At 35.6% G+C, this 18,821-nt stretch overlaps 1 protein-coding gene across 8 annotated transcripts in view; it reads right to left on the bottom strand.

Moving 5' to 3' along the window:
- The window catches only part of ELF1 (E74 like ETS transcription factor 1), a 105,218-nt gene that overhangs the window by 41,913 nt on the left and 44,484 nt on the right, over nt 1-18,821 (bottom strand). For 7 of the 8 annotated variants that reach the window (XM_073795258.1, XM_073795257.1, XM_019936457.3 and 4 more), the window contains one exon: nt 12,066-12,364. In XM_073795258.1, the coding sequence (XP_073651359.1) occupies nt 12,066-12,137 (72 nt within the window). In that variant the 5' untranslated portion in view covers nt 12,138-12,364. Of the gene's footprint in view, nt 1-12,065; nt 12,365-12,965; nt 13,033-18,821 lie in introns of those variants that run through there. The other variant, XM_073795260.1, reaches the window with a different exon arrangement.

The following is an 18,821-nucleotide window of genomic DNA, read 5'->3' as shown; positions in this document are numbered from 1 at the left end:
CCAATGCAGGGGACATGGGTTCGAGCCCTGGTCCGGGAAGATCCCACATGCCGCGGAGCAACTAAGCCCGTGCGCCACAACTACTGAAGCCCGCACCCCTAGAGCTCATGCTCCACAAGAGAAGCCACCACAATGAGAAGCCCGTGCACCGCAACAAAGAGTAGCCCCCTCTCGCCGCAAACTAGAGAAAGCCCCCGCACAGAAACAAAGACCCAACGCAGCCAAAAATAAATAAATAAATAAATAATTTTTTTTTTTTAAAAAAAGAATAGGAATCTAGATACCTTTAGTAAATAAGCCAGGTTATTTTGAACAATACTCTGGGTACCTTTGTAACCCTGCCCTAGGAATCTATTACAGGATTCTAATATAGTGCTTCTAGTTATCCAGTAATAAATTCAAGATAATAGTTTACTACAGGAAATAGAAAGAATACTGTATTGCAGGTTGATTTGTGAGAATCAAAGAGTACGTGGAGAAGACTCTGTAAACTATAAACGGCTCTACAAAATGTTAGGCAGTGTTATTTTTACACTTTACTCAACAATACAGCAGGTAATATTTTCTTGGCACACAGGTAAACATCCAAAGCAGCATCAAGGCACAAAATTTTAATACATGCTTCTGTCAGTCCCCTCAGTTCTCCAATATCCTAGGTTTTCATGGGTTACGTACCTTTTATACCATGATGTAGATAAATATTATGTTACAGCCAGGGGCTTCGTATAAGGGAAAAATGATTCAAATTCCTGGTAATTAACATAGTCAAAGTCCTTCCTTAATCTGATTAAAAAGGAACTCATTACAATGTTGTATCCTCCAGTCTCTATTTTTGAGAGCTCCTCACTAAACAATAAAGTAAAAATAAAACGATATTCTTAATGTGGTGGCGATGGTGGTGGTGGTGATGATGAAAGCAGTTACTATGTTAAGCACTTCACATGGCTTATGCCAGTTAACCCACAACACTGTGCTGTTGTTTTGTTGCCACTGGTCAGCCAGAGGCAGAGCTGAAATCTGAACCCAGGCAATCTGACTCCAGAGTCCACAAGTACAGGATCCTACAGATAAATTATAGTCATAATAAAAGTTTCATCTCAGCTAAAGTGTGGGTTTAAAAATATATATATATATTTTGTTTGTTTGTTTTTGTTTTTTCTTAATGTACACTGTGTTAGAGCTACAGCTGAAAAATTTTGTTTTATTTCTGTTGACTCCAGTAGAGATGAGTGTTTCTGAAGAAGCCTTTTCTCTTGCACAGCACCATGAAAAACAGAAAGGTCTAAGTGAAATGGTCTTTTCTCCAGACTTCCCCAAGATAATGTCTGAAATTCCACTGTAAACCCCTGTGGAGTTGATTTAGCTAAGTCTAATCTCATTTTAGGTCTTTCATGACAATTGGCCTTCTTTAGTCTTTGCCCAGAGTTTTCTTTTTTCAGTCAGGATAAATTACAACTTGGCCATGCATCTCAAAAAAGTAAAATAATCACTGAAAACAATCTTAGTTTTTTTTACTAGAGTGCCCACTTTAAAAGCTTAATATATTGGGGTGTGTGTGTGTGTGTGTGTGTGTGTGTGTGTGTGTATCTGTGTGTGTGTGTGTGTGTGTGTGTGGCTAGCTAAGTATGAACAGAATCAATTACGAGGTTAAAAAAAGGTAAATTTTAGGAGGTGTAGTAAATTTTAACCAGGTTTAAATGTTTACTTGCAAACTAACTAGGCAACATCACAACAGTCAGTACCAGACTGATAAATGTTTTAAACATGCAGATTCTGAGAAACTAACACACCATTGTAAAGTAATTATACCCCAATAAAGATGTTAAAAAAAAAAAATGCAGATTCTGTACAACTCAAAGAATTTAAGTAAAATCATAATTAAAGAGGTAATTCCTACTTCTAAAAGATGAACTTTGACAAGAATCTTATATATGCACAACTCGTAGAATAAAATGAGCCAGGGCATTCGTGAATATAGGCAGTTTAGCTACAACAAAGCCTTTTCCAGAATCAAAAGTCACACTAGATGATCACAGACAATGACAGAAATTAGAGTCACTGCAAAAAATTGAACTCCAGATCAAACTACATCAAAATAAACTTAACATGCTACAATGTTAAAGGAGAGTGCTCCCCTACAGAATGAATCTCCCAGATTTTAAAAATCCTGAATGAAAAGTTTATTGGCTTATTCTAGAAACAAGTCAGTCATTCTCAAGTATCAAAGAAAAAATAGGAAAACTTTAAGGAAAAAAAAGGGTGAATGTATTTGTCTATCTGGTATCCAAGTCATAAAAATTGCCTTCATTACCTCACTTATCCAAAACAACTGAGTGATGCAGAGTACACAGTGCAACACTACAAACCTTAATGCCTTTTCTTGATTTACCTCAGGTCATTAATACAGCAACTGCCACATTTATTGACTACTTCCTTTGCCCTACGCTCTTGCTAAATGTTTTACATAAACATTGACTGCTCATAACCTTGGGAAGTAACTTTCACTTTTGGTGGAGGAAATCAAAGCTCAGTGAAATTTAAAATCTTGTCTGAAATCATACAGCTAGTAAGCTGTGGAGCCTCATCCCCAAGCTGATACACTTGATGCTACATCACAAAGACTCTTAATTGACAAGAGGTGGGAACAGATGAAACAGATAAGCTCACAAACGTATCACCAAGTCATTACAATTCTTCTTTCCAAGAAAAGAATTGCCTAATATTGAGAATTTTGGTTATAACCGTGTTAAAAAAAAAATTCTGCCTGTATTCTAACTTATTTAATATTAGGCATATTAGATTTATGAACATTATTAAGGGTATCACTTTGTTAAATTCACACTTTAACAAACCATTAACAGTTTTTTTTCTTTTAATTTATCAGTTTTCTTTTTATTTCACTAAATCAAAGGACATTATCGTCATCAGTATTCTCTAAATAGTACTGAAGGTGACCATGGCTTTTAAAACAGGAAAGGCCAGTAACACGGTAACACCACCTGTACATATAGTGGCTTATCCTTTACGTGTTATGTGTTAGGTGAAACAGAATGGGGGCAAAAAAATGTCAAGATTACATAGCTAAACTGAGATACATCAAAGAGGTACTAATTTCCTTACTTAGCAAGGGTGCTCTAGGAGATGGAGTACTATCTGGGAGAACAGAGACTGCTAAGTCTATCCTCAAAAAAAACTGACCAACACAAACCTCACTGAAAAAATAGCTTCTCCAGAAAGGTATACAGAGTGGATAAATATAATGTGGTATTATCCATACAATGGAACATTATTCAATAACAAAAAGGAGGTACTTGTTCATGCTACAACCCTGAAAACCCTCTACTAAGTGAAAGAAGTCAGTCATAGGCGATAACATATTGTATGCCACTTACAAGAAATGTCCAGAATAGTCAAATCCATAGAGGCAAAAAGTAGATTAGTGGTTGCTAATGGCTAGGAGTGGGGGAAAGAATAGGGCACGACCGCTAAGGAGTAGAGGTTTCTTTTTGGGATAATTAAGATGTTTGAAAGCTGATTATGGTGATGGATGCCATTTATATACTAGACGTGTAATGAATTACACATTTTAAATAGGTGAATTATATGGCATATAAATTATATCTCAATAAAACTGTTATTTAGGAAATTCCCTGGCGGTCCAGTGGTTAGGACTTGGTGTTTTCACTGCTGAGAGCCCAGGTTCAATCCCTGGTCGGGGAACTAAGATTCCGAGTGCAGTGCGGCCAAAACAAATAAAAAATAAGAAGCAAAAACAAAACAAAACAAACTGCTGTTTTAAAAAAAGAAATACACAGGTTTATCAGGCACGAAGACTGTCAACCTGTAACTACACTAACAAATTAACTACAATGAATAACATTTTCTTTTTGCTAACATAACAAATGCAAGTATAATAATTCTTCCACATTTAAAACTACTTTTTTACCACTTACACGTATTAGTGGCTGGAATTATCCAAATATAGTTGTTTAAGGCACAAGCTGGTTGCAATTCCCAGCTTTAGCATTTACAGGCAAGTTGCTCCCCTTCTCGGAACCTCACTTTACTCTTCTGTAAATTGAGAATTAGAATACCTATTTCATCAGGTTGTTGTAAGAATTAACTAAGACAATCCCTGTAAAGCACAAAGTACGCAGAACAAAATGCTAAGTAAACGTCAGTTACTAAAATTCAGCACTGAATGTTTCTGGTGCCAGACCAGTCCATGTCCTACCCTATGCAATGATCTCATCCATATTCATTTTTAAGACGTTGTCATGGAGCCTCTGTGTGATGGCTGGGGGACACTTAGAGGAAGACTCTGCAAAAGAGAGTGATAGTAAGTTCCTGCTCCCCTCACCAACTCTTCTTTCTTAACAACCATCAGCTTCCTTGCTGCCGGTAGTCGGCAGGGAGATAAGCCAGGCCAAACTCTAGGCCACAGGCAGGGTTGGCCCTTCATATAACCTGAAGAGGGCCTTAGGCCTTATGCAAAGTCAGACTTTTCCCAAAGATAATAAGGCTTGTAATGGGGCTCTATAGCATAACTCCTTTGATGAAGGCTTTTCCAAATGTACAGAAAAGAAACAAGCAATCTCTGTATGTTAGTTTCACAGATGGTCAAACTTTTAATGGGTCTGATAAATCTGACCTGGCAAGATTAAGAATGAGGACAACAGGAACAGATAGACTGGTCAATATAATCTGGAACTGTATGTAAATAACAGAGGCTCTACCATGTCCACGCACAGGTTAGTAGCATCATTCCAACTTCCTGTCTCCACAACACTGGTGCCGTTACACACAGAATACTGTCAACACATTCCTTCTACTCTAAGGTACACTAACTCCCTGGCCTAACAGAATTTTACCATTTCAGCTAAAAAATGGCAGGTTGATGTGATCTATATTTTTCTCAGTCTACAAAATACAACCTCGTTCTCAAGATACAACCATGTCAAAAACTTCCTCTCTACAACTTGAACGAGTCCCCCAAGAAACATGAAAACTCTAAATGGATATTTACTTACTGATAATTTCAATAACAAATCTTAAGTTATTTGAGGCAGTTTTCACTAAACACATTTAACACAATAGTTCTAAATACATTTTCAAGAAAAAAACTCCATGAATATTTGTTTCTGGTCTTGGAATTGCGGTGACATGCCATACTGCCCATGCACTAAGTGAGAATGTGGACACACAGGTCCCAGAAAAAAAAAGTACTGTAGTCAAGAGAGTTGTGGGGCAGGATATCACCTCTCATTCAAAGGCCTTCTGATGGAATGGGAGAAAATATTGGCAAATGAAGCAACTGACAAAGGATTAATCTCCAAAATTTACAAGCAGCTCATGCAGCTCAATATCAAAAAAACCAAACAACCCAATCCAAAAATGGGCAGAAGACCTAAATAGACATTTCACCAAAGAAGATATACAGATTACCAACAAACACATGAAAGAATGCTCAACGTCATTAATCATTAGAGAAATGCAAATCAAAACTACAATGTGGTATCACCTCACACCAGTCAGAATGGGCATCATCAAAAAATCTACAAACAATAAATGCTGGAGAGCGTGTGGAGAAAAGGGAACCCTCTTACACTGTTGGTGGGAATGTAAATTGATACAGCCACTATGGAGAACAGTATGGAGGTTCCTTAAAAAACTAAAAATAGAACTACCATATGACCCAGCAATCCCACTACTGGGCATATACCCTGAGAAAACCATAATTCAAAAAGAGTCATGTACCACAATGTTCACTGCAGCTCTATTTACAACAGCCAAGACATGGAAGCAACCTAAGTGTCTGTTGACAGATGAATGGATAAAGAAGATGTGGCACATATATACAATGGAATACTACTCAGCCATAAAAGGGAACAAACTGAGTTATTTTTAGTGAGGTGGATGGACCTATATGGGGAAAAAAAAAAAAAGTGGTCATGAAGAACCTAGGGGCAAGACGGGAATAAAGACGCAGACCTACTAGAGAATGGACTTGAGGACACGGGGAGGGGGAAGGGTAAACTGGGACAAAGTGAGAGAGTGGCATGTACATATACACAGTACCAAATGTAAAATCGATAGCTAGTGAGAAGCAGCCGCATAGCACAGGAGATCAGCTCAGTGCTTTGTGACCACCTGGAGGGGTGGGATAGGGAGTGTGGGAGGGAGGGAGACGCAAGAGGGAAGAGATATGGGGATATATGTATATGTATAGCTGTTCCACTTTGTTATAAAGCAGAAACTAACACACCTTTGTAAAGCAATTATACTCCAATAAAGATGTTAACAAAACAAAAGCAAAACAAACAAACCAAAAGAAAGGCCTTCTGATGTAATAAGTGCCATAACTGAACAGATATAGATCCCACACCATTTTACCAACAAGATTAAGAGAAGGAAGAAGAAACTTTAAGAGGATTCAACCCATAAATATATGATAAATTATGTTAAAGGCATGGGGAATATTAAGGGGGGGAGGCAACCCTTTCTTCAAGTAGTTCAGCATTTATCTGGGAAATTAATAATGTATATATAAAAATTTAACGGGCAAATGTATATAATGACATTAAGTCATGTAGGAATAACAGGATAAAGTTGTTAATTCCTGAAGGGATGATTTTAGGATAAGTTCCTGGAATAAGTAGGTTTTGTCCTAAAATCTTGAAAGATGATTAGAACTTAAACAGGTAACAGGTATGAATGTGGAAGATCAAACAGTGGGGAAGCAGAAAAGCATTTGGGAAAATCATACAGTAGGCTGGCAAAACTAATGTAGTACAAGAAAGAAAAGAGCATGAAACAGTCACACTATGAAAAGCTTCTAACCGTAAGTTAAGGTGTTTAGTTTGATTATACAGTCAGGAGAAATACATCAAAACTTCTGGTACAGTCCACTGTTCTGAAACACTTTCTCTTCTTCATCTGTCAGATAAACTGGATCTTCCTTCAAGGTCCAGTTCAAATGTAATTTCCATGGTGAAGCTTTCCCAAAGTTGCAGTGCCGTCAAAGGCTCCTTTCTCTGTATCCACAGCACTCTGTGCTGACCTCTGTTACACTGGGTAGTGATTGCCAAACACTGAATGAGAATTAACGGGCAGCTTGGTGAAAAGACAGCAGTTTACACTTTAGCTTCTAGGAATCAGCAGAGTGAGCCAATTTACACCCTAAGAACGAAAGTCATAAGACCACCTCCTTACATTGGGATGGGATTCTATAAAAATATTTTTTTTTACTTTCCCTAGCATGTCACCAAGGTTCTCCCTAGTGAGCTGAGTCCGTTAAGCACAAATAACTATGATTTGCTAAGTTCTACTTTTAGAACCAACAACTGAAAAAACATATAATGTAATGATATACCAAAATTATAAAAAGCATTAAACTAACAGCTGTTTTTCACTCAATTAACTTCTGGAATATTTGAGCATATAGTCAAGTTTCCTTCTCTTTAGATACTTAGGTCCACAACCTTCAGCTTTCTTTTTATCTCATACATTCACCAGGCAAACATACCTGTTCAATAAGGTCAAACCAAGGCACTTTCAAATGAAAGTATACTGTAATTCAATACCGACAGTGTTGCTCTCCCACAGAAGTACCTCGCTCTCACCTACAAATAGGCCCAGTTTGGAATGGATAGCAAGAACAGACTTCTAAATGGCTTGTCAGAAATAACAATATTGATATTTCTTTTCCAACACCCCTTTCCTCATTCCTGCCTAAAGTTCTTCCAAGCAATTCTGAAAAGAGTACGAATTGATATAAGGGAAAATGATCAAGGTGGTGGAAACCACACATTAATGGTGTCAGTTTCTTTAGACGACTACATTAATAACCACAGACCATAACTAAAAACAGGAAATACATTCTAATCTGATACCTTCAAACAGTGATTTTATAAAGACCAACCAATTAAACCAATATAGGATCATAAAACAGAACAAATTATTTTAAAGATACAAATACTTCTTAACTTTGAAAAGTCAAAATCCCAACAGAGTTATGTAACTTAACAAGTCAGTTCTAAAATTCATTCAAAACTCTATCCCAATTTTGGAGGGGGGAAGAATACCTTTATCAGATGTCAAATCTATGAAGTGATACTAATGAAAGCAATGTGAGATTGGCACAATACAAAACAGGTAAATGGAATAAAATACACTAGGGCAAGTTCAAAACTAAAGTCTATACATATGGTTATTTAGTATACAACAGAGGCAGCAGTCTAAGTGTGGAAATCATAAAACACTCAATAAATGGTGAAGGGCCAATATCCCCATTTGTGGGAGAGGAGAGTCGTCAGATCCCTATACCTCACATCCTACAAAAGTAGATTTCAGGGCTTCCCTGGTGGTGCAGTGGTTAAGAATCCACCTGCCAATGCAGGGGACACAGGTTCGAGCCCTGGTCCGGGAAGATCCTACATGCCGCGGAGCAACTAAGCCCATACTCTACAACTACTGAGCCTGCGCTCTAGAGCCCGCGCTCTAGAGGCCGTGAGCCACAACTACTGAAGCCCACTAGCCTAGAGCCTGTGCTCTGCAACAAGAAAAGCCACCACAGTGAGAAGCCCACACACCACAACCAAGAGGAGCTCCCGCTCGCCGCAACTAGAGAAAGCCCACACACAGCAACGAAGACCCAACACAACCAAAAATAAATAAAATAAATTAATTTTTTTTAAAAAAAAGTAGATTTCATATGGACTAAGGAGTTAAACCTATAAAATATACTAGAAGAAAATATAGGAGAATATTTAATAGTTTTAGGGGTAAGAAAAGCTTTCCTAAACGAAAATCACCAAAAAAACTGGTAAATTTTATGACATAAATATTTAAAATTTCTATAGGGCACAAGATATCATATTGTTAAAAGACAGTACCAGATTGGGACAAAATATCTGCATCACATGTCATAAAAAGAGAGTTAACCATTGACTGTACAGTGAATTAGAAGACAATGACACTGATGTAAATTTATAATATATAAAGAACTACCAGGCAAAAGGATATTATTAATTCAAAGAAAATTCAAATCAACAATAAATAAAGCTAATGGAACAATCGCACAACCTCAATACTAGTAGTCAAGAAAATGCAAATTAAATGGTAAAATTTAATTTTTTTAATGTAATTTTTTTCACCCAAAAGACTGAGCAAAAAAAGGATTTCTGTTAGTGACGGTTTGAGAAATATACTGTTAGTGGTAGTAGAAACTGATACAGTTTTTTGAATATACTTTTAGTAAACTCAGTAATTCTACTTTTAAAAATTTACTACAGAAATAGTCATACAAGTGTACAAAGATACACTACAAACTTCATGCGCGTGCACGTGAAGTAATAAAATGACAGTGCTCAGTAAATATTACTATGTGCCAGGCACAGTTCTAAGAACTTTATATACATCAACACATTTAATTGTCACAACCCTAACTACAATACCAAGTCTGTTATTATGATCCCTGTTTTGCAGGTAAGGAAACTAAGACACAGGGAGGTTAAGTAACTTGCCCAAGGTCACAGAGAAAATAAGTAGTGGAGCAAAGATTCAAATCCAGGTACTCTGACTCCAGTATCTGAGCTCTTAACCATTATAGGTCTATTGCCTCCCAAACAAGGATATTCATTTATAATATATTAGCAAACTAGTGGGAATAGCCAATTGCTCATGATCAAATACTGGTAAAATAAATTATAATCCATCCACCATGTAGAAAAATAAATGATGCAGAGCCGGCATACAAACACACAAATATTTATAATACATTAAGTGAAAATAAGTCACAAAAAAGATATTACATTCTTTCATTTGTATCTTAAAAACAACCTGTGTATATAGGTTGGTATGTATGTATATTGTTCTTTTGTTTAGGCCTTGGTCCAAAAAATTACACATCAAATAGTCAATACTGGTATCTTCTGGGGAGAACAGGATTAGGGACAGTAACTGAAAAGAGACTCTCACGATTTACTTTCTTTTTCTATTAGATGACTTGTTTTATAATTGGCATGCTACGACTTTTATACCAAAAACAAATTTAAGGAAACAAAAAACAACAAAGTAGAGCTACATCTACTTAATAGATAAGATGCTAATAAATCTGACACTACTGGATCTACCCCTGCAAGCATCAAGTTAAGTTTGCTGTGCTCATGGCCACAGATGGAAAAACCCTAAACCTGGCCAACTGATTATAATATAGTACAATCAGCATACATCATGGCAAGAGTATTCAACATCATTAGTGAGAGTCAAACTGCTTGGGTTCAAGTTGTAGCTCCAATATTTACCAACTGTATGTATGACTTCGGGTAAGTCACTCAACCTATCTATTCTCTCAATTTCCTCATTGTAAAATAGGGATGATAGTATTTGCCCTATGTTTCACATTTGTTAAGTCCTTATAATAATATCTGAAAAAACTAATACATATTCATTTTGTTAGATAAAAGATAAACAACTTTTTATAAATAAATAAATAGATAGATAAATAAATAAGAAAAAATATATACGTGCATTGTGATGTTAATGCATCTCCCTATCCAAAGTCATTAATAACCTCTCCAAGTTAAACTAAGTACATCACAGATGGTAAGGGTAGGTACTGTCTTGGAAAACTTATTCTAAGCCTATATAGATACATGTATGAATGCTGCACCATGATGTAAAACGTATTTCTTATGGTTAAAGAGTGTCAAAGCCAGTGCACTGGAAGCATATACCAGTGAGCGGCTTAGAGCTCTGTCCCCTGTGGCCACATCCCAAGAACAAACCTCACCACATCTTTCATCTTCGAGGGCTGCACAGTAAACACACAGTTTTCAAACCTTAACGTATACAGAAACATACTGTTTTAAAACAAATTCAAAACACTTTCTCCTTCTAAAATGTCTTTTCTATTGTCCCTAGATTAAATCCATAAACTATTTTTAATTGGGATGCAATCTTCTCCCTCACACTTTTTTCCTCCCTAGCCAAAGCTCACCTTGATTTTACAGCACCTTAATCGAAATTCTCACCGTTTGTAGGTTTATTTATAAATGTTTTATTCTGTCTCTTCACTCAACAGTACAATACAAAGAACTAAGAAATTACAATACCCTGCCAAAAGTAAGAATCACCTAGAATAAAAGCATGATACATTATAATTGGCCTATTAAAGTTAGATATTTAGGATTAGGCTTACTTCAATATTCAAATCAACTTTATTAGACATTATTTTAAGTCTACTAGCCCTCAAAATATTTTTCCCAGTACAATGAATCTTTCTAACACATGATTTCTCTCACATCACGTCTTACATTCCCAAATAACCTGTTCAAAATGAAGTAAATTATCAAGTCCCAAGAACCTCTAGTGGGGAGGGAGGAGACCAGAATTAACTCAGTCCTTTTCTCGTTATCTCTTGGATCTTTCTTACACTCTAGAAATAGTAATTTACACATCTTGTACAAATTCAATAAAAGAAAGCCAATTTAGAAATTCTTCAGTTCAATCCCTTCATTCAGCAGATGATGAAATCAGGATCTAGAGAAGTTAAGTAACTTCCTCAGAGTCACATGCTTTGGACTGAAATGATGTCTGATAATGAGACTGCTAACATCTTTCCATCCCCTTGAAGGAATAGTCCAGGATTATAAATCTTAATTAACCACATATATTAAAACTGTGTAATTGCAAGCAACTATTACAATCACCAGTCCTAAGAAAAATTTACATGTCTTGTCAGTATGTCATCTAGAACTTTTCAAAGTACTCTGAAATAATTACTTAAGGTATTTCCTGTTAAGTCGCATTTTACAGAAAAACAAGCTAACCCCAATAGTATTATATCCTTGTTACCACATCAAAGCTAAGGATAAGATTCTTTCTTAATGAATTAACTAGTACTTAACACATAAAATCACATTACCTCCACATTTTTAATATCTGAATTTTTACATTAATAAAGTTTCTCCTACTGTCTTTTAAAGGAAATAATTTTGAGACAAATAGAAAAAGTAAAATAATAAATTTATTAAAATCTGATTTTCTCTAAGTCTCATTCATACCTGTTGTTCATCCTCCATGACGTTACTAGCAAATTCAAATACTAGGTCGTTCTGTTGGACAACAGCAGCCATAATAAAGCATTCCCCTTAGATCCACATGAGAAAAATTCCAAACAGGTTCAAGTACCAGGCAGCAGAGTCCAGTGACCAATTTGTGTAAATAACCCAAGCTAAGTCTGTGAAGTTACTGTATACCAGGTTTTCTTTAAGGAAGGTGCTTCAAATTTTCTTGGTTCACTGGGATTTTACTTAAATTGAGGCAATTTTTCTGAAATTTTTCTTCTCTAGAACTTCTTGACCTGAAAAACATAAGTTAGTTATGAGAAAGCAATCATACTATTTTGAATATAACAGTTAATACAGACAGCAATGTCTCCAAAGCATTTTTTTGTTAATGTTTTTAAACAAAACCAACATGACTAGTGAATACAGGGTTGTTGTTTTTTTTAAAAAAAACTAGACATATATTTTCTTTTAAGATTTCATTCCTGCTAAGATAAGATCACCTCTCATTACTGAAAATTGAAGCCATTCTCCTCCCACCCGAACCCCCATTAAACTACAAAGTACTATTTATTAAAAAAAAAAAATCTACCCAGCCATAACTAGGTTTTTTTAATTGCAATAAAGCATATATAAACAATTTCCTTCTTTCTACTAACCTAGCAAACCACACACATAGGAATTCCTACTCCATGAATAATTTCATAACATATATTTTTGCCTTAATAGAAACATTCAGACAGTATCCTTGTTAGGCCTAATATATATAAGGATTTAAAATCTGTCTAATACATTTAAAGTTTAATAGTACTATTTTAAGAGCTTTTAAAAATAAGCAGAAATAAAGCTCACTCTTTCTGTTCTTTAAAAAGGTTTCTGATAAGTAGAATGCTTTACCATGCTTAAGCCTGTCTTCGGTGGCTTCTTTTTTAATGCACTGAAATGTATCCTTATCTCTAGCACAGGCTTGCAAGCAACAGGAAGGAAACAGCACTTGACCACGTCATGGCAAATTAGAACATGCAAAGAAGTGCACTTTACAATAGAAAAACAGAAACGCAACTTAAGAGTGAAAACAATTTCGCAGCAGAGGGAGAAAAACTTTAAAGAGTGCCTGCCAAAGATGTTTGCATATTTAACAATATATTTTTTTAAAGTTACCACTACTAACAAAAGTAAAGGGAAATTAAAAGTTTATCACAATTTTATTAAATATTGCTTCATACGGTTATGGCCATAAATATGACATGAAAAGACAAAGACATAAAAATAAGCACATTAAATAACATCTAGTTCTTTGAAACAGCATTTACAATTTTAATTTTAAAGAGACAAGTTCAGGAATGAAGCTGATCTCGTGAAATCAGTTTCCCTGAAAACTTAAATCCAGCCAGTATGTGCTAGCTAAATCACATACTCATTTTCCTAATTTCAGTAAAGCCAATTTCGTATATATTGCAGACTCTAGGGGGTCATCATGGATGACTGTGGTTTCCCTAACAGGAAATCCAAAAAAAAAGTTAAGAATTCAATTCAATTCAATATTTCTACTCACTAAATTCTAACCCAGCAGTTTCCCACACCCACTCCATCTCTTTTAATAAAGACTTCAACTCCAACACTGGGAAAGTATTTTTAGCACTGTAGTTTTTGAGTACTGTACCATGTCTGGTACGGGGGAAAGTACTTTGACCAAAATTCATCAGACAGACATAGAAACATAAAACATACATACAATATTTTCCTTTAAACTCTCACCCAATTCTTCTGTACTAGGCTTTCCTTCTTAGGTCCTCCACACAAACTACATTCATTCTTACCTCCATTTTCAACTTCTACTATTCCCCATTCCTGGAATTCCCCTCCCACTTCTCAGTACCCATTCCCATCTTCTCTATCTTTCAATGCTCAAGTCCCATTTCTTTCACAGAGCCTCCCAACCTCTATGCCTTGACCTACATGGGCCTTCAAAAATACAGTACTTATTGCCCCTACCACCAAATTAGCACTAACTGTACACTGTCTCACACTTGAAAATTATGTCCCCCTAATTCAACTGAGTACGTGTTTCAGTATCTATTATTTGCAAAGCTATGTACCAGGCACCAAAATAATTAGAGCAAAACTTCTCTGGGTAAATAACCATTGTCTAAAGTTTCTTCTGTACCTACCGAACCTCTGCGGTTTGGTAATAATAATAAAAAGGATTATATTAATGATAATAATATAATACTAATAATAAAAAGGATAATATTGACAGATATTGTTTTGAAAATCTATCACAGATATTTACGCTCTATGTATGTTCTTTGAAAGAATTACTGTAGTACTTTTGATAAGACGGAAATCATTATTCTAAACTTAAAGAACCACAGTAAGAAAGTATAACCAGAATCAAGGGATGTTTCCTGATAGGAAAATTTCTCTGTAAAAGGTTAGATTCCAAAAGACTATTCCAAAATCCATTTATTCATAAATACAAAGGTGACACTGTCCCAATGACCAGTGTGAACACATCTGTGTAAAGTTTCACTTTCTTTTCCATTGCAGTCACAAACCTTTTCTTACTAGCACTTCCACAGTGCTACTGTTCTTTAATAAATGTTTTTTTTAGTCTCAAAAATAAGGACAAGCAATCAACATACCTATATCTTACAGTACACACTAGGAACCAACAGTAATCAACCGAAACTGCAATGACAGCCCATCATCACTAAGCCTTTGTTAGGATAGGAAGAGATACCTTCACTCTGTTCATTTCTATATAGAAGTTCATAAACTGAAAATGTGTAAGTAAAGGAAAGCTCCTCCATTATTTTATTGGCTTCATTAGTCCTCTGACCCTCTGTCTTCTTTCACTCTATCCCACTGCTCTTCCTCTTCTCTGAGTAGTTATACAGCCTACGGCACCAAGGTGGTTCTTGGGAAGAATTTTTCTAATTCCTGATCCAGAGGTACCACCCATACATATTAGAGGTACTTAAGTAACACAGCCTCAGTGTATTAAAATTTTTTCAGCAAGAGATGAGACTAGACACCTAGATCAATGATTCAATTTTTCATGAGTAAACTGAGTTCTGTGTCCAGGGTCTCACAATCTGAAAGCATTAACAGAATTATAACTAGAATCTTCATCTCCTCAATCAGGACTCTGTCCATGACTACAATACACAGCCTCTAAATCTACCCAAATCCTTTATGCTGTAATAGTTCAGAACACAGGTTTCTTTTTCTTTTTAAGGTTTTTTTCTTATTATTTATTTATTTAGGCCGCACCGTGCAGCTTGCAGGATCTTAGTTCCCCGGCCAGGGATGGAAATCGTGTCCCCTGCAGTGGAAGCACGGAGTCTTAACCACTGAACTGCCATGCTAGGGAATTCCCTAGAACACAGGTTTCTAAGTAAATACATATATCAAATTAGAAAAAACAAACTTCCTTCTCTAGTTCAGCTCCCGATGTCCAAATCCACTCACTAAACTGTCTAGTGGATAAGTCCGTGTCAGTGCTCCTCACAGTCAACGTGTCTACAACATGTCCAAAACTAAACTTATCATTTTACTCCTCAAATCTGCTCTAGTGTGGAAAAAACATGGGTACTCAGCGTAAAGTAGAGGCCTTTTTTCTACTCTAACAAAATTATAAGGTCTTCAGGAAATTTAAAAATTGGTTGAATTACTAACCATTAGCTATATGTATTATATTCAGGAACACTTTGCTGTATTAATAGTTTCCAAACATATTTCATTTTCAAAGTGTCACTTAGTCTTTATAAAATAACAAGTAAAAAGTGAAAACTATTAATTCAACACAAAGACACAGACAGTTAACTTACTTCACAGTTTTGTGCAGTCATCCAGTTGGGAATCCATCAAATAATAAAAACTCCCCAAGCTGGCTGTCATATCTTTCAACTCGGTAAGGACCATATTCTTATTCTTCAAGGAGACATGCCAAAGGAATGTCTCATCAATGAGGTCCTCACCGCTTATTGCCAAACTAAGCTTCAAATTTAAGGTAAAGTAGTAGCTCAAGCAAAATGGTTAGAAGCACAGGCTCTGGAATCAGACCACTTGGGTTTGAATCTTCTGCACTGTGACTTTGGACAAGTTACTTACTTAGTGTCAGTCTCTTCTTTCTGCAAAATAGGTATAAGCCACAGTTTTCTCATTCTGTAAAATGGGCATAACACCACCAACATCTAGAGCTTCTGTGAAGATGAGATGCGAATGTATGTGCAGAATGCTTGGCATATAAATTTTACTCAATAAACATTAGCTTCATTATAATCTATGTACAGTGCAAGAGATATGTAACACATGCTTGCCAGATAACAAATTATTCCTTAAGTCTCATTTCCATACTCCCTAGGAGTCTCCTTTACCACAGCTATTTGCTAGACTCCAACAAAGAACACTATAGCCCCATTATCAACAAAAGTATAATTCTACTCCAGTGCCTAAAAATTTGGCACCTGTTTGATAAATCCAGTTGCTTCAAGGTTAGGACCACACCCTGTCTGGCAAGGCTCCCTTAACACAGAGTTCCATTATGTCCCTAATCCAAACAAAATGAATTTACTGATTGTAAATACAAAACCCTTAGCCACATTACTGGCTACTACAGCCAACTCAATGGTTAATTGTTATATAACTTATTATAAAAGATTTCAGGTATTATAAACATATGATAGTCAAAATCAGTTTTTAATACTTTTCACACTTGCCTTCTAATCCCTAATTGAATGCAAATTTAAGTTCCCTTCAAAAGGGCTTTAAACACAAGGGTCTATAAACCCATTAATTCATAATGATACTTTTAAATAATCACTGCCAACCTTTGGAAGTTATTAGGCTACCAACTCATTACGCTCAATATGAAAACTGACAAAGGGAACCAATCAAATAAAAGAGGAACAAGTTTTTAGATTAGACAGCTCTGGCCCAAAGAAGGTAAAATACACCAACTTAGAGCAATTGGGTGGTTGAATGACTACCTTTAATTTGAATGACTATCTCTAATAAAGTATTCAGACTCTGTGTGTGTGTGTGTTTGTGTATTTATAAGGTGGGGAGTATCTAAAGAACTGGAACTATGTAGTAACCCCAGATGCCAAGTACCTGAACGGAAAGTATTTTTATATGAAGTGGTAACCTGATAAACCACCCTTTTCAGCATACAGATACACCCATCGTAAGAACAGGAAGTATATTGGAAAAACCATGAAACTAGAAGAAATACAATAAAAACTAAAGAAAATAGAGCAAGAAACGTGAGAGAAGAGAAGCTATTCAAGTTAGAAATGAGAAGCAAGCAATAAATCCATAAACTGTAATGAATGGAATTCTTCTGTAACAGACCATAGTTAGGCCTTTCCAGTTGTTTTCTAGTATGGTAGAATGCTTTATATTAGCTCCCAGCAGAAATGAAAATAATAAATCAGTGGTAACAAGATAAATTCTATACAATCTTCCAAGGGTCTGCCCATTCTCAATCTGAAAAGTGTGGAATCATACTTTAGTTTTTTAGAACTAAAAAAGATGTAAGGATTACCTAGGACAATGCATTTGTTGAACAGTTAGAGAATTTGGGCCTAGCCCAGTCTGACTTGTCCAAGGTCACACAGACAGTTAATGACAAAGAAAGCAACAATTCTCTATTTTTCCCCAATTCCCAGCCCAATTCTCTACATTAATAGAACTTCATTAGTATTTTTCATTAGTAGAATATCTGGACAAATAAGAAATCCCTTACACATATTTGCTACCTGGTAAATCATTTTCCACATTTTTATGTGGAATAACTGAAAAAGAGGAGTTTCTAGATTTTTCTATTATTGCTTTAAATCTTAAAATTTTACTATTGTTGTTCGTTTCCAAGTTCTATCATATCATACTATCTTGCTTTACCTTTCACTCAGCCTAAAAAGGTGAAAAGGAAACATCAGTAAGCCTTTTTGTAAAGCTACCACAATAACTCATTAAAATACTTTAAAATAAATTTTATTGACATTTTTCTTGCTAGTTCTTTGAATACACTATTGCTATCACACTAAAAACTTGTAGATAAGAAAAAAAAATAATAAACACATCAAAATGTAGTTACAGTTAAGTAACCAGACTTTAACCTCCCCCAACAAGGGTAGACCCTCAGTTTCTACTGAATAAGGAAACAAACAAACAAAAAAAGACACTAATTGTAAAATAAATCTCACTGCATAGCACTCTCTAAATCATGTACTCTATACACAAAATAGAAGAGAAAAAAATACAAGTAAATGTCACAGAGGAGCAAATCATTCCCTACTGCATTCAGGGTTCTCTTAATTCAAAAAGAAAATGTTCTATACTACCACCTTTAACTCATTTCAAATATTCAAGGAATTCAAGAAAATGTAGAAAAAGTTTAAAAATATGTTCTTGGAATCATATAAGTACCATATATATAACCATCTGTATCTTTTAAGTAGCTCTGCTGCTTTAGGCATCTTTCATTGAAACTGAGGGGGAGGGCAGGGGAAGTGAAGTACTTAGATCTTTTTCAAAAGTATATTTTTATTTCCATGTGAATGAAACACAAATTGATGTTTTTTGTATTCTGGTGATATATGCAAAGCCAAAGCAGGCCTTGGAAACCTGAATAAGCTCACCTTAGCTTCAACCATGCTAAAGTGAAACAACAACAACAACAACAAAAACCCCACAAAGTCAATATGATCAAGGGAACAGGCTGACTTCTCTATGCTTGGCCTTTTT

The sequence above is a fragment of the Tursiops truncatus genome, chromosome 18, assembly GCF_011762595.2.
Source record: "Tursiops truncatus isolate mTurTru1 chromosome 18, mTurTru1.mat.Y, whole genome shotgun sequence".
NCBI classification, from domain to species: Eukaryota; Metazoa; Chordata; class Mammalia; order Artiodactyla; family Delphinidae; genus Tursiops; species Tursiops truncatus.
This window is presented reverse-complemented; position numbering and strand designations above follow the sequence as displayed.